The sequence below is a fragment of the Lonchura striata genome, chromosome 5 (genome assembly GCF_050655825.1).
Source record: "Lonchura striata isolate lonStrDom1 chromosome 5, ASM5065582v1, whole genome shotgun sequence".
NCBI classification, from domain to species: Eukaryota; Metazoa; Chordata; class Aves; order Passeriformes; family Estrildidae; genus Lonchura; species Lonchura striata.
Genome location: NC_140707.1, coordinates 21,564,123 through 21,589,556, shown reverse-complemented (window position 1 = coordinate 21,589,556; position 25,434 = coordinate 21,564,123). Strand labels below are relative to the sequence as shown.

Sequence of the window (25,434 nt, the reverse complement as noted above, 5' to 3'; positions counted from 1 at the left end):
CGGGAGCCGCCCTGCCCCGTCCCCCCGCGCTGCCGGGCACCGCGGCCCCGGGCAGTGTCCGGGGCTGCTCCGCTCACACACGCCCGCACCGCGCGGAGCCCACACCGGGCCGGGCCGGTGCGGGCCACAACAGGAGGGCAGCGGCGGCGGGCGCGGCTGCTGCCCCGGCCACGCGGGACAGGAGCTCTCCGACCCCACGGATACCTCCGCGGGCCCGCGGTGGGCTCTGAGATTCTCTCCCGAGGGCTCTGGTCGGGCTGCGCTCTTGCCGCCTCAGCAGCCCCTGCTGCTGCGAGCCCCTCAGCCGCTGCTCCGCCCTTCCCACCTGGAGCAGCCGAGCGAGCCGAGGCCAAAGCCCTCCTTCCCTGTTTCCCTCGCTCCCGCAGGCCGGGCAGCTGCCGGCTGTCGGCCGCCTCCCGCCCGGCCCCGGCTGCGCGGCTGCTGCAGGGGCCCCGTCTCACCTGCCCGGGCCCGAGTGACAACGAGCTGGGAGCCCACGGCGTCCTGCACCTCTGCCAGCAGCTCCGGCATCCCGCCTGCCCGCTGCGGAGCCGGGGCCGAGTGAGGGCCCTGCCACCTTCCCTTCCGTGCCCGGCATTCCCGAGCCGGGCAGCCGAGGCTGCGGGACAGGCAGGGCCGCAGCGGCACCTCCCTCCCTGTCGGGGTCACTGGGCAAGACTCCAACAGTGTGGAAGTCCTTTTTCCCTAGCCCGGCCGCTGAAGAAGAGGTCTGGAATGCGTGAAGATGACTTTTCAAAGTTGTTTCTTTTTCCTTATCTGCAATAGATTCTTTCTGACCTGCCGACGTCCAGCTAGCGCAGAAGCCGTGGCAGTCTCCTTCCCGCCCCAGGCGGCTCCCACATTTTATACCCAGATTTACGTGTACCATGTTTACAATTCCTGTAACATTGCCTAAAATCTACGTTGGACAAGGTGTCCCTATCCTAAACCAATAGAAAAGTGTCACTACCACACCGAGACATGGAGGACAAGTAGGAGGAAGAAGAAGCTAGGGCACGCCCAGATTCCTCCATCTTGTACCCCTGAATTTCATTCTAAAAAATCCCCAAATTCTACTTTTCCACCCTGTGTCAAATTCCTTATTACATCATTCAAACTCTTTTTGCTTGAAATTCCTCATGTAAGGTCGGCAGCCTCTCCCACAGGCTAAAATGGAATCCACAGGTGTTTTCTGCGTGCTGCCAAGGTTGCTGGGCTCTTTGCCAGGGGCTTGAGTCATCCAGGGCAGCCAGAGGGATGCTCTGGATTCCGACACCTCACCTTTCTCATTGCACCAAAAACACCTCTCTGGCAGGCCAGTTCATGGCTCGCCGCACGCATTGAAAAAGGCATGGCAAAATAAGCAGAAGAGTTACAAGCCCTACTAAAATATAAAAAGCCTTTTTCACAACTTCCCTCCACAATGGTGAGAGGACAAAAAAATCAAACTAATCATTCAACCAAGATCCATTAACTTCTCCAAATCTGTCTATACCTTCTTGCAATTGCTGTATGATTTTGTGGATTGGTTTCAAATGATCTGACAAGTTCACACAGCACATCCCTTCAAATTCTTCACACCCGTGCCCATGTGTCAGCAATAAATAATCGATTGCTGCTGTGTTTTGCAGAGTTGCCCGTCTTACACTGTTGATGTCTGTTAGCCTGTTACCCAGTGCAAGAGGGACGGCACAAGCGTGTTTGCTCAACCAACACCCCATCCGATCCAACTGAGTCAAGGCTACCCCTGATGCTGTTTGTGGTGACAATATTGCAGCCACAATTCTCTGAGCCTCGTTCCATGCATAAACATTATCATCACGCTTCGGATCATATTTTTTAATATTTCTTTTTCCCCTACGTTTTTTCTCTCTCAAGATTGTCAAATTGGGTGTAGCAATGAAAGTTTTGCAATGCTGCATGGACCGCCTGTGGCATTTGCAGGGATAGCAGGCCAAATCCTGTCCCCATAAATGAAAAAGACCCCAAGTGGCAATTGCACTGGGACCTGGTGGGATGGTCTATTTGACACCTTGATGTAATTACACCAAGAAGTGGCATTTCTGTAAATGAAATTATTTGGGGCAACATCTATCATTTTATTATTTGTTTGCATCACCTCTGAAATGCCAAATTCTGGACAAAAATTCATTGTCACTGAACCAAGAATTTCCAATTCTGGAGCTTCAAAAGGAACCATTGGTAGAATCTGTGTCCAAACCTCCCATCCATACAAAGGATTCAAAATGACCTGTGAAACCTTGGGAGGGACGTTCTTTGGAATTGGCCATTCACTCACTGGCAAACCCAGAAGACATGTTGAAAACGGTATTTCCGGTCTCGAATGTGTCAAGCAGATGGTGTCCAAACCTGCTGCATTGGCCAAAGTTTCCCAAACTTTTCTCTTGGTTGGATCACGGGCAAATCTGCCGAATGACCCAAGGCAATAGAATTGCCTAAGGAAATTGACAACAGAATGAAGCACAAAAACAACATTTTGACTTTGCAATGCAATGACACCCAAGGCCCGAAATTTGGGATTGAAGAGATGTTTGCGGATGTCCGCTCACGTCTGCGTGCTTGCCTCTTTGCTCTCACATTCAGCGTCTGCTTGTCTCAGAGTCGGGTAGGGTTTCAGGTATCTCGCCAAAACCACTTCGGTCCTCGCCCAATAGCTGCGTCGTCCGCAAAATCGGTCCGGAAGCTTTCCTGGACTCTGGCCAGCAGATAACAGCTGGACAACACCCAGGGCCCTTGGATCTTCTCCTTTCACGGTCGAGATTGAAGAAGCTTGCTCTCTGCAAGGGTTCGGGCCGTCCTCTTCAGGGAGTTTTCTTCTCAGGCGAGGGTCAGATGTTCAGCACTTTTGGTGAGCTCCGTGCCCACCCAGAGATGCTCAAATTGTTGGAGTCACTGGGCAAGACCCCAACAGTGTGGAAGTCCTTTTTCCCTAGCCCGGCTGCTGAAGAAGAGGTCTGGAATGCGTGAAGATGACTTTTCAAGGTTGTCTATTTTTCCTTATCTGCAATAGATTCTTTCTGACCTGCCGACGTCCAGCCAGCTCAGAAGCCGTGGCAGTCTCCTTCCCGCCCCAGGCGGCTCCCACATTATATACCCAGATTTACGTGTACCATGTTTACAATTCCTGTACCAACACCTAAAATCTACGTTGGACAAGGTGTCCCTATCCTAAACCAATAGAAAAGTGTTACTACCACACCGAGACATGGAGGACAAGTAGGAGGAAGAAGAAGCTAGGGCACACCCAGATTCCTCCATCTTGTACCCCTGAATTTCATTCTAAAAAATCCCAAAATTCTACTTTTCCACGCTGTGTCCATTTCCTTATTACATCATTCAAACCCTTTTTGCTTGTAATTCCTCAAGTAAGGTCGGCAGCCTCTGCCACACGCTAAAATGGAATCCACAGGTGTTTTCCTTTTGCTGCCAAGGTTGCTGGGCTCTTTGCCAGGGGCTCGAGTCATTCGGGGCAGCCAGAGGGATGCTCTGGACTCTGACAGCTCCCCACAAGCTCCAGCACCTTCTCCTCTTCTCCTGCCTCCTCCACGCCCAGGCTGAGCACGGACGGCTTCAGCCAGGCCCTGCTGCAGGACCTGGACGCCCTCCGGGCTCTGCAGCCCGCCCTGAAGATCGGGAGCCTCCTGGAGCACGACGTGCCGCAGCCAGGGGCCATGGCCCGGCTGCCCTGCCACCGCGGGCTGCTGCCGGGGGGCAGGAAGGCGCTCCCCTCCTTCAGGAGACCTCCCCTCCTTTAGGAAAAGTCCTTCCAACAACCAGAGCCCTTCCCAGCCCAGCTCTCGGCGCTGAGAGTGGGGCTGAGCCCGCCCCACCCGCGGGGCACAGGGAGGAGATCCTGCTCCCTCTGCGGGGTGGGCTCCGGCTCCTGCCCTCTCCCTTTTCCCCTCGCTGCTGCTGGCAACACTTCTGTGCATTTGGCTGTGATAAATAAAGGCCCTGCAGACAATCCCAGCAATGCCCCAGTGCTCTCCCCGCTCAGCCCACTATCCCCAGGGATGTGTTTCTGGCTCCAGTTCCTGCCTCACATCGCCAACGAAAGGCGTACATGGGATGGAAGTGCCAGCCCCAGAATGAGCTTCCAGGCCTGGGAGTGAGTTTCTGACCAGTTTGGCTTTTAATAGGAAAAATGGCAATTTACACTGAATTCAAAGGAAATCCCTACACAGGAGCTGCTTTCCTGCAGCGCTGGACAGCGAGGGATGACTTCCATGGGCAGGGCCAGACCTCCCTGGGGACAGGGCCCCACCGCACTGCCACACACGTGTCCCCAGGGCTGTGGCATGGCCAGGACATCCTCATGGCAGTGTCCCCGGGGCGCTGTTGCCGACATCATCATAGTCCGTGTTCCCAGGGCTCTGAGCTGAGAAGTCTGTTGTTGTTCCTGGGGGACATGGAGGGGAGCAGATCCCACCTTGGGGACAGCACGACAAGGTGCCTGAGGGGGCAGGCAGCTCCGTGTCCCCCCGGACAGACCCCACCGGGGGTCTGACCACAGCACCCATGGATCTGTGCTGGGGCCCTGCCTGCCCCCACAGCCAAACCCTGCCCTGGAGTGGCTCTGAAGAGGCAACAGGGCACCTGAGAGCCCTCTCACCTGTGGGGAGGACACAGATCCCCTTCTGCTGAGCCACTCCCTCAGAGATGTCCCCAGGGCTGGGAGCAGGGGGCTCCTGTGGCACATCCAGGACATCGTCGTAGCCATCCGGGGTTCCTTGCTCGGGTCGGGCAGGGGGATCTGGGAAAATCAGAGGGGCCCATGGCAGTGACCAGTGTCCCTGGCAGGGATCTGGCTGGGCCGTCCCCGCCAGCCTTTCCACTGGGCACCTGCTGGAGGCCCTGTGGTCCCACAGGGAAAGGCGTTGTCTCGCTGCACACTAACAAGTGGGGGGGATTTGTCCGCTCAGCCCCCCAGCCCGGGTGCGTCCCCTCTCCCCAGCTCTCCCTGCTGGGTTCCTGCCCTGTGGCCCTACCTGGGGCTGCCTCGGTGTCACTCCCCTCCACGCTGTCCCCGGTGTAATACGGCAGCTTGTTCACCCATCCCTTGGACAGGGAACCTGCAGGGGACAAACAGGGACTTGGGGGTGGCCACAAGCGGCACCGCAGATGACAGAACCTCACACCACAGAGCGGGGCTGCGGTGGCACCCAGGGACACCCACAGCCCATGGCCAGGAGCCACAGCAGGGCCACCAGGACCTGGAGTTGCTGTGGGGCTGTCAGGCAGAGCCTTCACTCCGAGCACAGCTGGGGCACAAGGGCGGCACCCACCTTGGGGAGTGGGCACCTCCTGGTACTCTGGCATGGCTTTGTAATCCAGCTCCTCGTAGACAGCGTTGGAGATGGCATCTGCAGCTCTGCCAGGGCCTGGAACCAGATGAAGCACTTACCTGGGACCCTGGGCCCCGTGGGTGGAACCAGGATCAGCCCTGGTCACCTTCAGATCTGTTCCAAAGGACAGGAGCCCCTGGACCCCCAGACCGGATATGTCCCCATCCCCACACCCTGGGACCCACCTGGGCGCCGGGCACGGGCACGGCACAGCAGCAGGGCCAGGGCACCCAGGGACAGGAACAGCAGCGTCCCCAGCACCACGCACAGCACAGTGGGCACAGACACAGTCCCCACGGCCACTGCTGAGGGCGTTCCCCTGGGGACACCTGTGGGGACACAGGCGGGCAGAGAGGGGAGGGGGATCCCAGCCAGCCTGCGGTGGGGGATGCAGGCACGGGCAGAGCTACCTGTGCTCCTGGCAGCCTCCGGATATGGGGTAGTGTGTTCCTCAGAGGTGCCATCACTGTCCTCTGCACACTCCACTTGGGCGTAGCCACCGGTGCCACAGCTCTGCAGGTGCCAGGGGGCCGAGGGGCACCCCCAGAGCGAGCGGGCCCCGTCCTCACAGCCCACCCAGGCCAGCCACGCAAGGGACGGCTGCTGGGTGGGGACAGCCGAGAGCCAGCCCCGGTGCCCACAGCCCAGCTGGCGGCAGACGGCGGCGGCGGTGCCGGTGCTGGTGCCGTCGGCGCAGACGCGGCCCCAGGTGCCGTTGTAGGACACCTCCAGGTAGCCCCGGCAGCGCCCAGGGCCTCCTGCCAGCCGCACGGAGAGCTGCTCTGCAAGGGGTGCAGGGGGGTCACGGCACGGCCAGGAACCCCCCGGGGCCTCTGCCGGGCCCTGACCTTGGGGTGCCCGGCACCGACCTGAGCAGACGGCCCCTGCCCCGCCACCAGGCCCGCACTCGCGCCGTTCCGTGCGCCCGCATTCCCAGAGAGACTCCTCGGAGCCGGAGCAGTCGGGCACGTACGGCCACAGCGGCCCCGTGCCGGCACCGAAGCGCGCCCGGCTCGGGGCCTCCAGCGCCGTGCCACAGCCCAGCTCCCGGCACACAACGGCGGCGTCCTGCAGCTCCCAGCCTTCCTGGCACACGGAGCTCCAGCTGCCCCCGGAATAGACCTCCACGCGCCCGGCACAGCGCCCAGAGCTCCCCGCCAGCCTCACCTGCCGGCTGCCTGTGGGCATGGAAGGAATGGGCTGGGGGGGCTGACTGGGGCACCCGCACCTCTGGTCCTTCTCGGGACACCCACCTGAGCAGGTGATGTAGTTCCCATGAGGGATTTCCGCTGGTGCAGTTGTCATCCACTGTCCTACATATCGATCCTTTATGTAGTACTCGGGTAACTGTCTAGAACTCTTGTCCAACATGGTGGTCATCCTTTTGATGGCCTTGATCACCTTTAGTATGATGGACTTCTGTGTGTCTCTGAGTTTGTTCAGGTAGATCTCACCAGGGACAGCATCAGTCCTGTCCAGTCCTCCACAGCCCAGCGCCCAGCACACATTGGTCAAATTCTGCATGAGTGAAATCTCTCCTGGCACACGGTGCCAGGTCCCGTTGCCTATGTCCAACTCCAGCCACCCATTGCACCGAGTCTCACCCTCCACCAGCCGAAGGAACTCAACTCTGCCTGTGAAATGGACGGACTGAGCCTTTCATGCCAATAGAAGCTGGTATCTCCTGATTCCAGTTCTTGGCAGGGTCCCAAAAGCCCTTAAGGCTCCCCGCAGAGCCGCCTTGCACACCTGAGCACTTGACGGCGGCGGCGTTTCCGGGCACACAGGGCGGCTTCCCCAGCACGGCCACGGGGCACTCGCCCGGGTGCCGCTCGCTCCCGCGGCAGCCGAAGGCGTCCGGCCGCAGCGGCCCCTCCCCGCTGCCGAAGGAGCCTCCCGGGGGCACGCTGGAGGCGCGGCCGCAGCCCAGGTGCCGGCACAGGACGTGCGCATCGGCCAGGTCCCACTCGCTGGCGCACACGGATCCCCACGTGCCCCTCACTGCCACCTCCACTCGCCCGGAGCATCCCGAGCTGCTGTTCCCCAGCCGGAAGCCCGAGTAGGCTGCGGCACGAACAGCGGTCAGGGGGGCGATGCCGCACGGACCCCAACAGCTCTCGCTGTCCCCAGCACTTACCGGAGCAGATGACGCTGGCGGGGCTGGCGCAGCCCTGGCTGTGGGACGGACGCCGGGCACACGCACTGAGCACGGACTCGGTGCCATTGCACTGGAAGCCACCGTCCCAGAATGATCCAGATCCTCGCCCAAATCGAGCGCTGCCAGGGATGGCGAGTGCCTCACCACAGCCCAGCTCCCTGCACACCACCTGGGCTGCCTTCATGTCCACCTGATCCTCACAGACACCGACCCAGGCCCGGCCCCGACACACCTCCAGTTGCCCGGCACAGTCTCCATCACCTCCGACTAGCTGGGAGAATCCTGCAGGACCAGTGTCAAGGGATGCGCAGGCATTGCCCCATGCCCCCATAAGCCCAGCTCCTACCTTGGCAGACAACGGCAGTGTCCCAATAATGGTCACTGCTGTTATAGGGTCCCCAGCCACGGATCTCGCAGTCCCAGAGCGTGGCCTCGAACCCACTGCAGTTCACCAGGACTAGACTGACCAGCCCATCTTCTACACCAAAGTGGTCGAGGGCAAAGTAGGCTTTGGAAGCTGAGCCACAGCCCAGCTGCTGGCAAACCACCTCGGCGTCCTCCATGTCCCAGACGTTGTCTCCCACCGAGCCCCACTCTCCCTGCAGCTTCACCTCCACCCTCCCGGCACAGGGACTGCTGCCGCCCGCCAGCCTCAGCTCCACGGCATCTGCACAGGGGCAGCGGCACGGCTCAGACCTGCCCACGATGCTCCAGCACAACGTGGCTGTCCCAGCACGGTCAGCGTGTCCCCTCACCTGTGCAGGTCACCCCCACATCCCGCTCGTGGCCGCAGAGGTGCCGTCCCCATCCAAAATGCGGACATTCCTCCAGCGCGTCCTCGGTTCCCAGGCAGAAGAAGGGCTGCAGCCAGATCCGCCCGCTGCCCTGCCCGAACGGGGCGTACGGGGACGACCTGGCCACCCGGCCGCAGCCCAGCTGCCGGCACACCACCGCGGCCCAGCGAGCTTCCCAGTCGAAGTCGAAGACGCAGACGGAGCCCCACTCCCCGCCGTGCTTCACCTCCACGCGCCCGGCACAGCGCCCGCCGCCGCCCACCAGGCGCAGCTGCCCGGAGCCTGCGGCACGGAGGCTGCTGAGCCGGGCCCGCCACCGCCGCGGGCCCCGCTCCCGCCCGCCCGCCACTCACCCGCACACAGCCGCACGCACACCAGCAGCCCCAGCGCCGCCACCGGCCCCATGGCCACCGGCCCCACGGACACCGGCCCCACGGACACCGGCCCCACGGACACCGGCCCACGGACACCGGCCCCGAGCCGGCGCAGCCGGGGCAGCTCTCGCAGACCTGCGCCCGAGCCAATGCAGGCAGCAGCACCGGGGCAGCCTTTATCAGGCGCCTCATCTCCCGGCTGCGGGGCCGTGGCCTCCAATAACCTGCTCCGTGCCCAAATATGAGCCTCGCCTGCGCTTCTGGCGTCACACACTTCGCCACAGTGGGCTGCCACCCGGATGTCCCCGGGGAGAGACAGCCCCCCCAAACTGCACCTGCCCTGCGGGGGCCCTTCCTCCTCCATCTCCCGTGCCTCCAACGCTGCTGCCAGAGCCCGACAAGAGCCATCCCGGTGGCGATGACAGGCTTCAGCCCACATCCTACCAAGACCTTCCACGGGACCACATCTAGCTCGGGCACCTGCCAAGCTCAAAGGCCCCACGCTCGGGGCGCTCCCCTCGCGGCTGCTCGCAGCCCCCGCGGGGGGTGGCAGCAGCCCCCGGCTCCGCGCGGCGCTGCCAGGTGCCAGCTCCCCGGTCCCTCGCGGCGGCGCTGGCACATGGCGCTGCTGCCGCGGCCGCGGCCCCGCGCTCGCCTCGCCGCCAGGGCAGGAAGAAGGCGGTCACCCCCCGCCGGCTCCCGGCGGCGCCGGCGACCGCACGCGCCTCCCGACACCTGCGCTGCCGCCGATAACGCCGCCGCTCCGCCGCCCCTGCCCCGCCGTGACGCCGCATTCGGCGGGGTTCACAGAGCCCACTTCATTTTTTGGGGCCCTACCTGTGTATGCTGTGATCAAACACCACCGAAAAAGAAGGGTTGCAAGAGGGGGGAGGAGAAACTCTCGACTTCACCACTGAGTGTCAGGGTGACCACGGGCCTTTGCCACCCCCTGCAGTGCTTAACATGACAGAGCCGGCAGAACAGCGTGCTCCCTATGGGATCAGTCCTATAGCAGCGGAGTCACCTCCATGAGCCACCAGCACTTCTGTGTTACTGGGGACCTGCCACCTTCCAGCGTCCTCATGTCACCCTTGGATGGCTAGTGGGCTGAATCCTGGTAAGCTCTGAGGTGTCGCCCCCAACGGTGTCTCACGGCCTTGCCGGGGCTGCTTGTCCGTCCTGACCGCACTGAGACGCGGCCAAGGCTAACGGGAAGAAACGCCCGGGCTACGCACTCCCCGCGGTGGGCGGGAGCCCTCACAGTGGCACTCGGCCGCTTTGTCCACCTCCCGTTCTACACCGCGGCCTTTCCTGGTCGGTGGCAAAGTGTCACAGGAGGTTTTCATTCCAGAATGCCTCCCGTGTCTCCTGGAATGGCGCCCGAGAACGGCGTGGGAAAAGGGGAAACCAGAGGAACGGACGTGGGAACCGGGCGCGCGGCTGTCTCCGCTGGCCACGCCCCTCGTTATGACCACGCCCCATTCCCGGTGCCCCCGCCCCGCAGCGCCACCTCCGGGCCGGCAGGGGGAGCCCCGCGCAGCCGCGACTATCCGGAAAGAAACGAGCGGCGGCGGAGGCGGCCGAGGCAGGGCTGGCGGTGCGGGCGAAGCGGGCGCGATGGCGCAGCAAGTCGAGCAGCTGCGGGCGGACGGCGTGGACAAGGAGGTGCTGCGGGAGGGCACCGGGCCGCTGCCAGACTTCCGCGACGGCACCAAGGTCAGGTCTGCGGGGGGACGGGCGGGGTAGGGGGATGTGGGAAGCGGAACGCGGCGGGGGAGGCGCGCATGCGCGCCCTCCCCCCTCCGCCTGCGTCGCCATGGTGACACCGCGGGCTCCTCCTGCTCCTTCAGGCCACTTTCCACTACCGGACGCTGCGGTGCGGCGATGAGGAGACTCCCGTGGACGACAGCAGGGCGCGGGGGAAGCCCATGGAGCTCATCGCCGGGAAAAAGTTCAAGCTGCCGGTCTGGGAAGCGGCACTGCGAACCATGCGGCCCGGCGAGCGCGCGCGCTTCCGCTGTGACGTCAAGGTGGGCGGGGCCGGAAGCTGGGGCGGGGCCTGCGCGGGTGGGCGGTGACTTTATGTCGTGGGCGGGGGTCGCGGCGGCCCGGCGCGCTCCAACCGTGGGGTTCGAGGCTGGAGCATCCTTGTATTTTTAACCCCCACCGTCCTCAAATTCCGGCTCTCTTCCCTCCCGCAGCACGTGGTGCTTTATCCGCTAGTGTCCAAGAGCCTGCGGAACATCGCAGCTGGGAAGGACCCGCTGGAGGGGCAGCGGCACTGCTGCAGCATCGCCCAGATGCACGAACACTACTCCCTGGGGTATCCCGACCTCGATGAGCTCCAGAAGAACCCCCAGCCCCTCATCTTTGACATTGAGGTGCTGAAGGTGAGGTACCGGCATGGGGAGCTCAGGGTGGGAGCGTCCAGGAAACACACAGATGTGGCATGTGGGATGTGGTTTAGTAGTGGCCCTGGCAGTGCAGGACTCGATGATTCTAGAGGTCTTCTCCAACCTAAACAATTCCATGATCCTGTTCTCTGATTCCATGATGGGGTGTTGGCAGGTGGAGCCACCCGGCTCCTACCAGCAGGACCCATGGGCTATGACAGATGAGGAGAAGCTCCAGGCTGTGCCCCAGATCCACAAGGAAGGCAACGAGCTGTACCGGCAGGGCAAGGTGCCTGAGGCGGCTGCCAAATACTACGATGCCATCGCCTGTCTCAAGAACCTGCAGATGAAGGTGGGTCTCCCCACAACCACACAGGCATCCTTAGGAATGCAGGGCTTGAGAGCTGCCCCATACTCCCCCTGCTCTGTCTGCAACAGGAGCAGCCAGGTTCACCAGACTGGATCGAGCTTGACCAGAAGATCACACCCCTGCTCTTAAACTACTGCCAGTGCAAGCTGCAGTGTGAGGAGTACTACGAGGTCCTGGACCACTGCTCCTCCATCCTCAACAAGTATGAGGGTAAGGAGCCACGAGCCATCCCAGGTGGCTGTGGCGGGCACCAGGACAGCCCCACGCTCTGCTGACACTGGCTCTCTCCCCACAGACAATGTCAAGGCCTACTTCAAGCGGGGCAAGGCCCATGCAGCCGTGTGGAATGTGGCCGAGGCACAGGCTGACTTTGCCAAAGTCCTGGCGCTCGACCCCTCGCTGCGCCCCGTGGTCTCCAGGGAGCTGCGGAGCCTGGAAGCACGGCTGCGGGAGAAGGACGCCGAAGACAAGATCCGCTTCAAGGGCATCTTCTCCCAGTAGAGTCCGTGGCTGCAAGGGAGAGCCCAGTGCTCTCGGGACAGGTTCTTTTACATATTCCACATGTGGAATGGTCATGGATGATTATTAATGTTTAATACAGATTTTACCTGTTTGAAGTCAGTGGAAATGGCCCCGGAGCTCACCATGGCCTGGGGACGCAGCCGGGGCTCATCGTCACGCCAGGGATGCGTGAGTGACAAGAGCCTGCTGCTTCCTGCCAACTTTTATCACTTATTTGATGTTTTTATACTTCATGGTGGCTATGGAGGGGCAGCACTGAGCCTTGGCCCCAGCTCCAACCCGTTCATGCCTGTTCTCCATACCACCTCATTGTCACTTCTCTAGGCTGCTGCTATCATCCCAAACCAGTGTCTCCTCTTGTCATGTCAGTGTTGGGAATATTTTATATAGAGTAACAGCTTGTTCCTGCTATCTCTATAAATCTCTGGTCATGCTATGCCAAGATAAATTCAAGTAAAACCAGTCATACCCCCTGGTCACACAAGAATTTGCTGCTAGAGGTAAAACAAGGGGAAACCAAGTTGGAGAGAGGGAGGGTATCGGAGTCGGCACAGCCCACACACTCCAGGTGCTTTTCCCTGTCCTGAATGGCTTATTACCCAACTGCTGTGCCCCACAGCCATCTCCCTGTGGGACACGGTTTCCCTGGAGGGTTCCCAGGTCTTTCCCAGTGGGTGGGAATCTTGCAGCCACAGGCACAGAGCAGACTCGTGGGTGCTGGCACCTTGTCATAATCTCTTTATTCAACACTGAAACAAAAGTGGGGGAACAGAGGAACCACTCTGGAACCCCAACCCAGCCCTGCGCCATGATACCGGACGGAAATAAATAGGTAGGGAGGTGCCACTCGCTCTGGGGCACAGCCACAGCCCCCAGTTCTGCACAGGGATAATGACCCTGGGCTGCAGACTCCACTGGGCACTGCCCAACGACCCCAAAGAACCAGAGGGGACGGGGCTGGGGGCAGCAGGGAGGACCCAGGGTGGCTCAACCCTGAGAGGATCACTGTGGTCCTCTGGGGGACTCTCAGCCTTCTCCCAGCACCCCCTGGTCTCAGGGGACCCAGCACCCTCATCTCCTTGCGATGGCCTCATGGCCCAGCACTGGCTCTCTGCCCAGGTGCTCCTTGCTGGGAAATCAGGGATGTGGCAGAGGGGGGACATGGCCATGCCATCCTCACTCCTCACCCTCCAGCTTGAGGCTGATGCTGCGGGGCTTGGTCCGGGAAAAGCCGGGGGGTGCTGAGGGGGGCCCCCCATCCCGCTCTGCCTGGCTGGAGCCCCGAGAGCGCAGGAGTTGGCTCTGCTTCCGCAGGAAGTCGACAGGCGCCGGGCAGCCATAGGTGCCTTTGCCCAGCACGGGTCGTGGGGGGCCCTTGGGGGAGTGAGCCAGGGCTGCGGCTTCCAACTGGGCCAGGTGGGCAACATAACCCTCAGAGAGGAACTGCAGGACACACAGACAGCCTGAGCCAGTGGCCATGGCCGGCTGGTGGGGTCAGCCATCATGCCCTGCATCCCCAGTCTGTCCCCAGTCCCGCCACCAGCATACCTGGCACTGGTTGTGGAACTTCTTGACGGCCCGTCCAACAATGTAGATGTGTGCTGGTGCGAGTCCCAGCGAGCTGTAGACGGAAACATCCTTGGTGGAGCCGTAGCCAGCAACTATGGAGATCTCTGCCTGCCCAGGGACAAGAGCATTAGGGCAAGGAACAACCCTTCCCACAAGGACAGCTACCCCCAAGTGCTGGGACACCCTCATGTTAAGAGGGACGGCTGGGAGCTGCCCTGAGAAGCTTCCAGCTCTGCCATGGCAACGCACTCCAGCTCCCAGCATCTCCACCGGGATGCAGAGGTGCACAGGATTCAGCACAGCCCACACCACCCCATCACTGGCCCTGTGTCCCAGCAGCATCCCCACACCACCTCGGTGCGCAGGCTCTGCAGGAAGGCGGCTTTCTGGCGCAGCGGGTCATGGGTGAGCCCATCGCAGAAGGAGACAGCGCCATGAGGGAAGTTGTGCTGGGACAGCCAGGCCACCACACGGTGCTTCTGCATGTCGGGGCGCCCCGTCACGTAGATGATCATGTACCCCGAGTCCTGCCAGTGCCTAGGAGGGGACATGGGTGGCTGCCAGGAGCCTGTGTGGAGACAGTCCTGCTATGGGAAGCTGGGATCTCCCAGTATAGCATGTATGGGTGCTACCTCCAAAACCTCCCTGCTCCTAGGGATTTTATCAAGGTGAAGGCACAGTAGAGCAGTGGGGACCACATCCAAACTTGAAGAGATTATTTTCCACAATAGGGCAGCAGCATAGAGATGATGTGCTGGAGGCAAGGGAGTGGTGGAATACCCTCCCCCTTGTCCCTGCTCTGACACCCCCCCCAACTGAGTTGTTAACACCATGAAAGATGGGGAGACTGACTCCCTGACTGAAGGGCACCCACCTTACAACGTCCACAGCCCCCGCCCGCACTTTAGGGTCACTGCCCATGATGGAGACGCTGGCAGTGAAGGAGCCGTCGATGCTGAACACAACAGACTCGGTGCCACGGGCCACCACGGTCAGGTACGCCTCGGCATAGCTGTGGTCCCCTCTGCGATGGCAGAGGTGGTGGCTCAGCACCGCTCTGCTGCCAGGGCAGCAGGTGTAGCTCTGCCAAAAGGGCTGGAGGAGAAACTGAGGCAACACCTCACCGGACTACCATGCGCACAGGGTAGATCCCGATGGCCAGAGCCTTGTCTGGAGGGATGGTGAAGGTCACACGCCCGCTGCCACTCGTCACCTCGGTGCCATAGAACAGCCACTTCCCTGACAGTGGCTGCGTCATGATGTAGATGTCCACCTGAGAGAGGGAAACGGACTGGACATCCTGCTGTGTCCCCATACAAGTCCTTCTCCCGCCATCCCACATCAGGTCCTGTTAACCACATCCTTCCCCTACTGTGGGTTACACCAGCCCCATGCCTGGTCCTGGACACCCCACCCTGTTTGAGGGGTCCTGGTGGCCCCCTGAGCCCAGCAATACCTTCTCCCCAGTCAGTGTCACCACATCCAGGGGTCCATACATGAAGCGCCCGCTGAGGACCTGCGCTTTGCCCTCACACACAATGACATCGCAGGCACGGTGGTTGGCCGTCACGTTCTGCAGGCACATGAGGTTTCAGCAGCTTCTGGGGGAGCTCCTGAGGTGCCACTGGGACACCACTGGGCTGTGGGATTGTCCCAGAACCCACACACCCCAGGATGCCCAAGGTGGCCTCCCACTGGCCACATACCCGGATCTTCACTTGGGTGCGCTTGCGCTGCCACTTCTCCCGAGGGATGGCAGGGCTGTAGATGGAGCTCTCCTCACTCTCTGCAGGCTGTGGCCCCTCTTTCTCCATCACCTGCCAACAGCACAGGACCAGCTCAGCCTCGGCCAGCCCCAGCCTGCCACCCACCCCACCATGCCCACCATACCTGGCGCAGGATGAAGGCCACCACATCGGAGGATTCCCAGTAGCTGGCATGGAAGAGGTGGGGCAGGGTGATGGTGGGGAAGGCAGTCAGGGCATCGGGGCAGTACAGAGAGTAGTCAATGCGCTTCGAGCCCCACCAGCGCTCCAGGACTGCAGGGAGAGCTGGAATTAAGCCTTTTCCAGACCTCATGCCCTTTCGTGCAGCCTGAGGTGCCCACATGGGATGGGGTGGGTGGGGATGATACTTACTCTTGACAACCTCACTGGTGCTGGCAGGAGTGGGGGGCTCTGCCAGCTCATTGCCCTTCCAGAAGCCCCCAAAGCTGCCAGTGGGGGTAGGGGGAGCAGCCACATCCACTTTGGGCAGGAACAGGGCAGAGTGTGTCTGCAGGGCCTCCGCTGAAGAGAGAGCTGGGTGAACACATCCAGAGCCCCCAGGGACACCCACCACTCCAGCAGAGACTCACAGTAGTGGCAAATGCTTGTACATCCCTCTACCCGCACCCAGCCAGGATGTGGGTACCCTAACGTGGTCCCAGGGTGCCTGGTACCAGCCTGGTGGGAACCTGCTCACCCAACAGGGACGAGGTGCCATCACCCAGAGGGTACTTCTGGTATCGGGGCACACTGAGCGGAGGCACAGCATGGAAGGCCTTGGCCAGGAGGGGCTCCAGGCGGGAGGCACAGGGATCGGCGGCGTGGAAGAGGTTGTAGATCTGCTCACAGGCAGGACGCAGCTGGGCCACTGCAGCACAGAGCAGGGTCAGAAGTGCCCTCAAGGGCTGGGGAGCAAAACACACAGGAGGGATAAAGCAGGACATAGCAAGAGGAAAGGCTGGAGAGGGAAATTTGGGGCACCAGGGATAGGCTGAGGCCGGCACAGAGCAGGAACACTCAGCCACCCACCAACACCCACACAGCTAGGGCTGGGCATGCGAGGGGCACCAACCCAAGCAGGGCTCTCTGGGTTGGTCCTGGGGAGCTCAGGCTTGTCAGATGAGCATGACTCAGGGACTTGAGCCCTGCAGGGAGGGTCAGGGGTTGGCACCGTGGCAGGCAGGGATCCTTACCATCCAGAGCAGGCATGACAGTCTTGCGCAGTGCCAGCACCAGCCCCAGTGGGGAACCGAAGAGGAAGAAGCCGGATACCTTAAATTCGAGGCGGGTGCTGGCACCCTCTGCCCCATCCAGCACCACAGCACTGCTCCGGGGTGCCTCTGCCTCCAGCGGGGCCTCGCTGGCCTGCAGGCTGGAACAGCAGAGACAGTGGGCATGGGGAGGGATGGCAACACCGCACTTCCACTACCCTAAAGGCAAAGCTGTGCCTATTGTGGTCCTGCTATCCCAGAGGAGCTCCAGCAAGATCCCCCCAGGGCAGGTAGCCTCCATGAAATGCTCCTTCCCAGCCTGGAGCAGATGGGAATTGCACCCTTTCCATAAAGCACAATATAGCCAGTCATTCCCCTTGGGCTCACCTGCACGTGGAGCTGTGCTGCTGGCTGTCCCCCTGTGTCCCTGGGAGCTCGGGGCTGGCCTGACCCAATACTGGTGCTCCCTCTGTCCCATCAGCTAGCGGGTCTGGACCGCCACATTGCTCCGGGGAGATGGGCTCTGTGCTCTACAAGGAGAGGCAGCAAACATCCAGATCCCATGTAGCCCCCCAGTGCACCCCCAAACCCTCCCTGTGGGGGATGCAAGGCACTCACCAGGCTGCCACGGCGGCTGCTGCTCCGGCTGCCCCCTGAGCCCGCCCAGCTCTGGCACAAGGCATCAAATCCCAGGATGCCACCCACACAGTCCCCCAGCAGCACCACCTGTGGAGACCACAGATCCATGAGGAGAGTGAAACCCCTAAGTCCTTCATGCAGGGTCACCACTGGACCCCAGAGCCAAGCTTCCCCCCAGATTCCACCTCACCTGGCCACAGAAGCCAGTGCCCTCTCCAGAGTGCAGGAAGGCTGCGTAGGCCTGGTTGGCGCGGGTGATGACAGCGCCCACAGCCTGCTGGTAGGTGCCAGAGGAGGTGGCCAGCAGCGGGAGCGCTGCCAGTGGGATGTGGTCCTGGCTGCTGGACAGGCTGTCCCTGTCATGGCTGTAGGGGCTGAGCCTGAGGGGGACACGGTGAGGGATGAACATGATTGTTCTGATATCCCATCCCATTGCATGGTACTGGTTCACCCCAGAATGCCACACCAGGAGTAATCCCTATCCTGTTCCCTCCCACCACAAGACACTTGCTCACCCAGGAGTTACCCCATCCCATCCAGCTCCATACTATTCCATGCTGTCTTGATGTCCCCATCCCTCTGCACAATGCTTGGTCAACCCAGGATGCTCCACAAGGAGTTATTTCTATTCTATCCCATCCTGCCTTACTGTCCTCATCCCACATCAAAACACCTGCATGCCCTGGGATACCACACTAGGAATTAAAAGTATTCCATCCCATCTCATCACATAACACTTTCCCCAAGATGTTGCACCAGGAGTTAACCCCCATCCCCTCCCCAGTCCTTAACGTCCCACCAGAACTGAAGTCCCCTCTCCAAGAATACCAGCTCCCTGGTCCCCTGCTTTCCCAGTGGGAATCCATACTTGGAGACAAGGGCGTAGGCTGCAGCACAGATGGGCGGGCAGGGCACCAGGCGCAGGGCCACATGTCCCAGTGCCTCGGGAAAGTGGACGCGGGTGACAGCATCAAAGGTGGCTGCCAGTGTCTGCACATCCGCCTGCTTGGAGCCTGGCTCGCCTGCTCCCTGATCCAGGATGTTCCCACTGTGGAGGATGAGGAAGAGCGCGTGGATCCGGCACATCTGCTCCGTGCTCTCTGCTGTGCCACCCTGCAGGAAGGAGAGGTGTCAAGTCGGGGGGCCCAGCAGGAGGGCATGGCCCAAGGGAGGGGACACGCACCTCAGGGAAGCTGGATGTTCCCAATCCTTCACCATCCCCCTTGGTGGTGCTGGCTCCGTCCCCTGCGAGCACACAGCCCTGGTGAGGCAGCTGGGGCCTCCAGGTGGGAATTGGGCCCCTCCCAGGACATCCACCCCAGGATTTGGGGCCAGAGCACCCCCAGCGCTCACCCAGTGCCTCGTCCAGCTCTGCTGGCCGCTCAAGCGTGTCCAAGAAGTCATTGGAACTCCACTTGGTCATCTCCTTGGCAAAGACCTCATCGCTATCAGACAGATCCTCTGCAGAGGCAGAAGGGAAGCGTGGGTGGGGGGACACCCCTGTGCCTGCACACCCATCCTCAGATGCCCTTGCCCCCACACAGCCTGTTCCAAGATGGTGCCAGTACCGTGAGCATCAAAAAATTCCTCTTCTGAGCTGTTCTCCGAGTCCCGGGCAATGTTCTGCATCCGCCACTCCGACAGGCTCTGAGGAGACACACCCCCTACCACCCATGGGGGGTCAGCACTCACAGCCCCCTGCAGAGAGACCCCCTCTCCTGCCCCACAGCTCCCCCTTGGTCCCGGACCCAGATGCCCAGGGAGATCTGGGGCCATCCCTGTGTCACCCAGAGTCCCCCCTTGGGAAATCTGTGACCATCCCGGGGTCATCCAGGGCCCCTTCAAGAAACCTGGGTCCAGACCTGGGACACCCAGAGCCCCAGCCCAGGAGACCCAAGCCAGGCAAAATAGTCCCATGACACATCTCCTATGGAGAACCGCATCATCCAGGGCAAAACCACACCAGACCCGGTCTCACCTCCATGCTGGGAAGAGTAGGAAGACCTGGAAGAGGTGGACCATTGCTTGGCAAAGGTATCATCTGAGGGAGTATCGGTGCCCGCCTGAAGCTCAGCCTCCTCCTGACCCCGAGGACCATCTGGCTCTGGCTGCCCCCCGGCGCTGACCCCAGCCGCAGGTGGCTCCTCGCTCTCGCCACACTTGGCCATCTTCTGTGCCAGCATTCGCGCCGTCTCCTCCTCCAGCTGCCGGATATCCTCCATCGTCAGGTCCGTCCACTCATCCTGCCAGCACCAGGCTTGGCGGTGGGCACGCAGCATAACCTTCCTCAAACCTGGGGGGAGAAGGGGGGAAGCGAGTCCAATGTGATCCCATGGGCTGCCCAAAAGACTTCACAGCAACCCACAGGTCTGAACTCACCCACGTCATGGATGAACTGCTCAATCTTGGACTGCATCCCCCAGTATCGGAACTCCACCTTGCAGAGCTTGTAGGCACACATGAGGGGGCCGCTGGTTGCTGCTGCTTCCAGCCAGTCATCCCCCAGCGGCCCCCGGCCTGTCTTGGATGAGTGATAGAGTTTGGGATCCTCCTCGGGCTTGTATTCCCCGGGGGAGATGGGATCACGCACAATGTCAATGGTGTCTGTGGGGGGAACAGCACTTGTCACCCCGCAGCGCTTGGCAAGGGGGCACAGGTAGGAAAACAAGGAAAAATGGACAAAAATAAGGTCAAATTATTCCCATGAGCCATGTACCCAACGCAGCTGGCAGCAAACACTCTCCGTCCTAAAATCTATATCTATAATATTCTATAATCTATAATTTTGGAGTTCTGGAATTTTAGAATCCTGGACTGGTTTCGGTTGGAAGGGACTCTATGGATCATCTCATTCCACCCCCTGCCATGGGCAAAGACACCTTCCACTATCCCAGGTAGCTCCAACACCCAGGTCTTGGACACTTTCAGGGACAGAGCACCCACAGTTTCTCTGGGCAGCCTGTGTCAGGGCCTCACCACCCTCACGGGGAAGAATTTCCTAATAGAACATATAAAATCCCACGGCTGGAACATCACAGATGCCTTTGGTGCAGCCAAAGACATCTCCATCCCCATGTGGATCCCAATCCGGCACCCCAGGGAGCAGCAGAGGGAGGGAGGGAGGGTCTGGGAGCATGGGGAGAGCCAGGGCTGACACACATACACGCATTAGCTGGCAGATCTGACAGCTGCAGACTGATCCCAGCCACCCTGGGGGACATGGGGGTTGAGGATGGGGACAGTGCGTGGGGCAGCTCGGCACAGCTCCTGGCTCCCCTCCCCAAAAAAGCCCAAGGGTCCCCAAAAATAGGGCACAGCAAAACCACCATGTGACACAGGAACCTCCAGAGAGCCGGGAGCAGGGAGGGCACTGAGCCACATCTCCAAACAAAGGTGACCTTTCCCAAAATGAGGGTGAGCCCCCCCCAGACAAGGATGACCTCCCAAGACCAGAGAAAGGCTCCTGAACAACACCCAGGAAAACATGATGCAACAGCCATTCGGGCTCAATCCAGCACAAAATCTACTAGAATTTGGCTTTTGCAGCCCTGTCTCTAGGTCATGGTCTGGAGGATCCCAGGGCACCCCGCTGGCTCCCAGTACCATCACGCAGCACTGTCCCCATTTCCAGGCTATGTCAAACCCATTTATTTGCACCCCTTGATGTCCCCAAGGTGCTGTCAGCCTCTTTTCCTCCAGCTCAGGCTGAAAAAAAGGGGAAAAGGAAACTAGAGATGCCCTGAATCCACAAAAATGATGCAATGCACAGCAGGATGCCAAGTATCTTGGATAACAGCAGCAAAGAGCTGGGATAGGACCTGCTGTCCCCAAGCAGCTCCTGGCAGTGTCGTTCCCATCACAATCCAACTCCCTTTGCTTTTGCCACTGGGAGAAAGCTGCCAAGGAAGCAGTTATCCCTGTGGATCACCCAGACCATGTTTTTCCATTGCCCTTTGAAATGTGAGAGGGGTTTAAATCTGTCAGTGCTACAAGACACCAGGACAGAGAAAATCCCAGTGGGATCCACACTGGGCCTGGTTCCACTTCAACCCTTCTCCCTGTGGAAAGCAGCAGCCACTGGAGATGCTGAGTGCCCTGTGGAATGCCCATCGGACGGGCACGAGAGTGGAAAACCAGGCAGTGGGCATGGAGCCATGCCCTGATACCATCTGCTTGCCTCTGGTGGCTTCCCGGGGGCAGTAGGGACAGAATTCCTGCCCCCAGGTCCCAGCCATCAGTATCCCGGCTGGACATCCCCAGTGCCGCAAGAGCCAGGGAGAGAAATAGGTCAGATGAATCATTTCCTCTGAGTGCCTATTTTGGGCCTCCATTTTAAGAGGCAGAGCATCACACTCCACACTCTGGCGCCTGAACTGACCATGTCCACACCACTGAGAATGGGAACTCAATGGAGAGGGAAGAATCCCACCCCGAGCTCCCTGTTCTGCCCACCACTCCCAGTGGAAAGGAGCCAGACAGCAATCTGGAGCAAAGCCCTGGGGAGAGGGGAAGCAGGCCAGGGAGTAGGAAAATGGGGGCATGCTTCTTCAGCTCTCCCTGCTCCAGCTAATCCAAAATATCCCACAGGACCCAGGTGTGGGGTCCCATGTATGCCAGGAGAGACTGAGAAGGCAAATCCATGCCAGAATAAGGCTGGGACACAGAAAGAGAGGGGAGCAAGCTGGCACTAGAAAGGAGAAGCTGCAAACAGAAATAGAGGCAAGGGAAGAGGAACTGTCCCTGAAAATATCTTTAATGTGGAAACTTAATTCAGCAGTGCTGAGAGGGAGCGGGCAGGGAGCTCAGGGCAGGGAGCTTGGGGCAGGGAGCTCAGGATCCAGGGAGTTCCTCCCTTCCAGCATCCCTGAAATATGAGGACCAGCAAGAAGAGTGAAGTTGAGCTCCTAAGGCCCCTTCACAACCACACACCCATCCCAGAAGCACTATGTGGGAATCCCAGTAGTCACAGTGTCCTGCCCAGCTCCCCAAGCCAGCCATACCCACCCAAAATCCTCTGCCTCTTCTCTGCTGCACTCAGGTTGAAGATGTTGGTCTGCTGTCCTGCATCCGGGCGGTAGTACGTCTCGATCTCAATGGAAAACTTCTCCACGAAAGGACATGTGTACCTGGAGAGGCATGGGACTGAGCCCAGGGGCATGGCCAATCCTGCAGCCCACCCTGCTGCCTCCAACTCCAACCTGGTTCGTGTGTACGGATAAGCATTCCAGGACTCCTCCTCCACCTGGAGCGCAGCTTTGGGGAGCAGTGCCCGGAACCAGCTGGGGATGTGGGAGCCAACGTGGTAGACCTTGTGGGTGTACTGGCCGCTGCCCCCGGGGCCGTCGCTGTAGGGTCGGTTAGCCAGGATCTCCACACCGCTGCCCTCGCCACTCGACTCCTCCCGGCTCTTCTTCTGCACAGAGACAATGGCTCAGTGTGGCCCCTCCAAGCCCCGCGACTCCCACGGGGAGCCCAGGGTCTCTGTACACTCCCGTCCCCATGCGCCCGCATCCACCGGCCCCACACCTGCCCACACGACCCCCTGCTTAGCTCAGTGGTCCCAGACCCACCCAAAGCCTCAGTGACACCCCTGCAACCTGCCAATCCCTTGGGATCAGCCTCAACCCCCCCATGCCACTCCAGGCTCCATGCTCAGCCATACAGCTCCCCAGTTCCCCACACTCAGCCCCACAGCCCCCTTACACCCTCCAGCACCCCATGCTCAGCCTCAGAGCCCCCTGTGCACCCCCAGGGTCAGTCCCTGCACCCTTCATGCCTCCCCACAGCCCACTACACCCATCAGTCTACAATCTTCAGCATCTCTCAGACCCCTGCACCTCCTCAGTCACAGTCCCCAGATCCCTGCACCCCTCCAGCTCCCCATGCCCAGCCCCACAGCCCTGTGCAAACCCACAGTCTCAGCCCTTGGACCCCACACCCCTCAGGCTCAGCCCCACAAACCCCAGACCCGTGCAGCCCCCAGGCTCATCCCCCAAACCCCTGCAACCCCACCCCGCTCAGCCCCGCAGCTCCCCCAAGCCCTCATGCTCAGCCCCACATTCCCACCTGGATCATGTACAGCTGGGCCACCTGGTACTCCTCCAGGCTCATGGGCAGCAGGATGTGGTACTCCTTGATCAGCATGGCGGCGGCGGGGCACCGCGGGGCACCGCGGGGGCAGCTCCTGAGGGGGTTTCTGTTACACCGGACCGGGCCGGCTTCGGGACAGCCCGGGCCGGTTCGGCATCCCTTCAGAACCGCTCGGGGCACCCTCAGCTCAGCCCGGTACGGGTTCGGCCCTTCTCAGACCTGCTCCGTCCCCGGGTTCGGCCGAGTCCGGTATCGCTCGGCTCCGGGTTCGGCTGAGTGCGATACCGCTCGGCTGTGCTCGGTCCCGGGTTCGACCCGGCTCGACACCACGCTCGGCTGAGTCCGGTACCGCCCGGCACCGCTCGACCCCAGGTTCGGCCCGGCTCGGAAAAGCTCGGCTCCGGGTTCGGCGGAGTCTGGTACCACTCGGCTCCCGGTTCGGCTCGGTCCGGTACCGCTCGGCCACCCTCGGTCCCACGTTCGGCTCAGTCCGGTACCGCTCGACCCCTCTCGGCGCCGGGTTCGGCCCGGCTCGGCCGCATTCGGCTCGGCTCCGTTGCCATGGCAACGCGGCCCCCTCCGCTCCCCCCGCCCGCCCGGTCCCCGCCGCCCCCGGCCCCACCAAACCTGCGCCGCTCCGCACCGGCCCCTCGGATCGTGACATCACAGCCCGTTCCCACGGCGACAGCCGTGACGTACGGGGGTGAGGGGGGGCCCGTGACGTCAGAGAGCGGAAGGCAGCGAGCGCCACTCACGGGCGCTCCGCGTGTACCGGCACCGCCGCCCCGGAAAAACCCAGTGTTTTATTTAAAAAGACACTTTCTAAAGTGATCGGCGAGAGGCTTGATCACTCCTGCACCTCTCAGCTCCGGGACACCCACCCAGCGCGACTCCAAACCCTCCCCCCGACTCCCCCACCTCTACCCCGCGTCCCACCACCGCCATCGGGACCCACCCCCGCGGGGACACACCGAGGCCAAGTCCCAACATTGTCCTTTATTTATAAAAACACGCATTTATAAAGAGCGGAGAGCGCGGGGAGGGGGGGCTCGGGCAGCACGGCGGCCCCCCCGCCCCCGCCGCCACCACCGGGAGGTCCCGGGGGGTCCCGGGTGGCAGCTGCCGTTACGTGCGGGCGTTTCGCTCTGTCTCTGCCAGGCACTCCCTGACCAGCGCCCGGGCGTGGATGATCCCTGCGGGGAGAAGCACAGGGACACCTCGAATCATCCTCCAGTCGCTCCCCGCGGGGCTGAGGAGTCTCGGGGGCGCAGCCCCGCGGCGGCCCCGGTTCCCCACCCTGCCCCTACCCCGCTTCAGCCGTTCCATGGCGCTCTTGCTGCCGGCGTAGGTGGGCCGGATCTCCTTCCCCATCTCCTCGATGACCGAGAGCAGGTCGGTGTAGGTGCTCTGCGAGCCCTGTGCCCCGGGGGGCTTCATGGCCTGCGGGAACAGGGGGACAAGCAGGGACGGAGGGGCTGGGGGCCGCTCCCGCCGCCGCGCCCAGCCCCACCGGCCCCGGCCCCGCGCCTCACCTGCACGTAGCCCATGGACGGCGGCCCGAAGTCATTGAAGAGCGGCCGGAAAGGGGCGGCGGCGCCAGGGACGGAACCGGAGGGCGACGGGACACTCGTGGCTGCGAGAAACCGAGGGTCACGGCCGCACTCCCTCTTCCGCGGTACATCCCTCATCCGGCACCATCCCTTCCCGTGGTACCCCCCTCCATCCCTCCGGTCCCTCTCCGCTCCCGGTGCCCCCCGTCCCCCGCGGTTACCGCGGCGTTCTCTCACCGGCGGACGGTGCCCCGGGCCCCGGCGGGGCGGGGCTGGCGCTGGCGGCTCCGGGGGTAGCGGGGGCGGGAGCGATAGGCTTGTAGGACATCCCCGACGGCCGCCCGCCGCTCCCGGATCCCTGGAGCCCCGCGGCGGGGGTCGGCGTGCGGCCCCCGCGCTCGCCCCGCCGGTTGTATCGCCGGTGCCCGCCTCTCTTCAGCTCAACTCGGCTCCGCTCGGCCCGGCGGGAAGCCGGGAACCGGAGCGGAGCGCGGCGGCCCCGGTTCCCGGTAGCGCTGCGCGGCCCCGGCCTGACCCGGGTCTCTCCCCCCTCCGCCGCCGCCGGCGCTCGCGGTGATGACGCAGGCGCGTCACGAGCGATACGTCATCACGCCGCCGCGCGCCCGCCGGCC

At 61.7% G+C, this 25,434-nt stretch overlaps 6 protein-coding genes across 7 annotated transcripts in view; 1 reads left to right on the top strand and 5 right to left on the bottom strand.

Moving 5' to 3' along the window:
* LOC110467579 (DNA repair protein RAD51 homolog 1) overlaps positions 1–25,434 on the bottom strand; it is a 346,458-nt gene that overhangs the window by 177,882 nt on the left and 143,142 nt on the right. The window lies entirely within an intron of this gene.
* On the bottom strand, positions 186–3,962 carry LOC146767272 (uncharacterized). Its single transcript, XM_085582362.1, has 4 exons — positions 3,364–3,962; positions 2,300–2,426; positions 799–919; positions 186–668 (listed from the first exon to the last, which is right to left on the bottom strand). The coding sequence occupies exons 1-4, from the start codon at positions 3,951–3,953 to the stop codon at positions 301–303; spliced, it is 1,206 nt and encodes a 401-aa protein (XP_085438488.1). The 5' UTR covers positions 3,954–3,962; the 3' UTR covers positions 186–300.
* Positions 4,335–7,880, bottom strand: LOC146767271 (scavenger receptor cysteine-rich domain-containing protein SCART1-like). Its single transcript, XM_085581373.1, has 7 exons — positions 7,504–7,880; positions 7,116–7,430; positions 5,777–7,000; positions 5,552–5,695; positions 5,307–5,402; positions 5,010–5,093; positions 4,335–4,774 (listed from the first exon to the last, which is right to left on the bottom strand). The coding sequence occupies exons 1-7, from the start codon at positions 7,853–7,855 to the stop codon at positions 4,335–4,337; spliced, it is 2,655 nt and encodes an 884-aa protein (XP_085437499.1). The 5' UTR covers positions 7,856–7,880.
* Positions 10,237–12,448, top strand: AIP (AHR interacting HSP90 co-chaperone). The gene is made up of 6 exons (XM_021556066.4): positions 10,237–10,408; positions 10,543–10,722; positions 10,894–11,082; positions 11,261–11,437; positions 11,524–11,665; positions 11,751–12,448. The coding sequence occupies exons 1-6, from the start codon at positions 10,310–10,312 to the stop codon at positions 11,954–11,956; spliced, it is 993 nt and encodes a 330-aa protein (XP_021411741.2). The 5' UTR covers positions 10,237–10,309; the 3' UTR covers positions 11,957–12,448.
* PITPNM1 (phosphatidylinositol transfer protein membrane associated 1) lies at positions 12,693–24,069 on the bottom strand. 2 transcript variants are annotated; one of them, XM_085581307.1, is made up of 24 exons: positions 23,880–24,069; positions 23,229–23,346; positions 22,361–22,575; positions 22,167–22,288; positions 19,542–19,766; positions 19,141–19,455; positions 18,731–18,826; positions 18,516–18,623; positions 18,346–18,407; positions 18,031–18,275; positions 17,353–17,542; positions 17,142–17,249; positions 16,911–17,053; positions 16,506–16,684; positions 16,010–16,180; positions 15,685–15,834; positions 15,437–15,597; positions 15,253–15,363; positions 15,003–15,119; positions 14,671–14,819; positions 14,421–14,570; positions 13,900–14,083; positions 13,526–13,654; positions 12,693–13,420 (listed from the first exon to the last, which is right to left on the bottom strand). In XM_085581307.1, the coding sequence occupies exons 2-24, from the start codon at positions 23,304–23,306 to the stop codon at positions 13,154–13,156; spliced, it is 3,675 nt and encodes a 1,224-aa protein (XP_085437433.1). In that variant the 5' UTR covers positions 23,307–23,346; positions 23,880–24,069; the 3' UTR covers positions 12,693–13,153. The 2 variants fall into 2 exon arrangements, with proteins under 2 accessions (XP_085437433.1, XP_021411739.3); XM_021556064.3 differs by having other exon boundaries at positions 15,437–15,585.
* CDK2AP2 (cyclin dependent kinase 2 associated protein 2) lies at positions 24,234–25,380 on the bottom strand. Its single transcript, XM_021524767.4, has 4 exons — positions 25,040–25,380; positions 24,785–24,885; positions 24,560–24,692; positions 24,234–24,445 (listed from the first exon to the last, which is right to left on the bottom strand). Exons 1-4 carry the CDS (start codon positions 25,128–25,130, stop codon positions 24,378–24,380), a joined length of 393 nt encoding a protein of 130 aa, XP_021380442.1. The 5' UTR covers positions 25,131–25,380; the 3' UTR covers positions 24,234–24,377.

Bases quoted from the DNA above. Each gene is read 5' to 3' on its own strand.
- LOC146767272 (XM_085582362.1), bottom strand. From the start codon at position 3,953: ATGCACAGAAGTGTTGCCAGCAGCAGCGAGGGGAAAAGGGAGAGGGCA. The intron at 2,427-3,363 runs GTTTGAATGATG...GTCATTCGGCAG, and splicing joins AGGAATTACAAGCAAAAAGG to ATTTGCCCGTGATCCAACCA. The intron at 920-2,299 runs GTGAGTGAATGG...TGTCCAACGTAG, and splicing joins CATGTCTTCTGGGTTTGCCA to ATTTTAGGCAATGTTACAGG.
- LOC146767271 (XM_085581373.1), bottom strand. From the start codon at position 7,855: ATGGGGGCATGGGGCAATGCCTGCGCATCCCTTGACACTGGTCCTGCA. The intron at 7,431-7,503 runs GTAAGTGCTGGG...TTCGTGCCGCAG, and splicing joins CGCCAGCGTCATCTGCTCCG to CCTACTCGGGCTTCCGGCTG. The intron at 5,403-5,551 runs GTGGGTCCCAGG...ATCTGGTTCCAG, and splicing joins TGCCCGTGCCCGGCGCCCAG to GCCCTGGCAGAGCTGCAGAT.
- AIP (XM_021556066.4), top strand. From the start codon at position 10,310: ATGGCGCAGCAAGTCGAGCAGCTGCGGGCGGACGGCGTGGACAAGGAG. The intron at 10,409-10,542 runs GTCAGGTCTGCG...CTGCTCCTTCAG, and splicing joins ACTTCCGCGACGGCACCAAG to GCCACTTTCCACTACCGGAC. The intron at 10,723-10,893 runs GTGGGCGGGGCC...TCCCTCCCGCAG, and splicing joins GCTTCCGCTGTGACGTCAAG to CACGTGGTGCTTTATCCGCT.
- PITPNM1 (XM_085581307.1), bottom strand. From the start codon at position 23,306: ATGCTGATCAAGGAGTACCACATCCTGCTGCCCATGAGCCTGGAGGAG. The intron at 17,250-17,352 runs GTGAGGTGGAAT...TGGTCTCCACAG, and splicing joins GCACTGGCTTCTGTGGCCAG to GTGGTGCTGCTGGGGGACTG. The intron at 14,084-14,420 runs GTGGGTGCCCTT...GTCCCCTCCTAG, and splicing joins GGGGCTGTGGACGTTGTAAG to GCACTGGCAGGACTCGGGGT.
- CDK2AP2 (XM_021524767.4), bottom strand. From the start codon at position 25,130: ATGTCCTACAAGCCTATCGCTCCCGCCCCCGCTACCCCCGGAGCCGCC. The intron at 24,886-25,039 runs GTGAGAGAACGC...GGTTTCTCGCAG, and splicing joins GCCCGGGGCACCGTCCGCCG to CCACGAGTGTCCCGTCGCCC. The intron at 24,446-24,559 runs GTAGGGGCAGGG...TTCTCCCCGCAG, and splicing joins CATGGAACGGCTGAAGCGGG to GGATCATCCACGCCCGGGCG.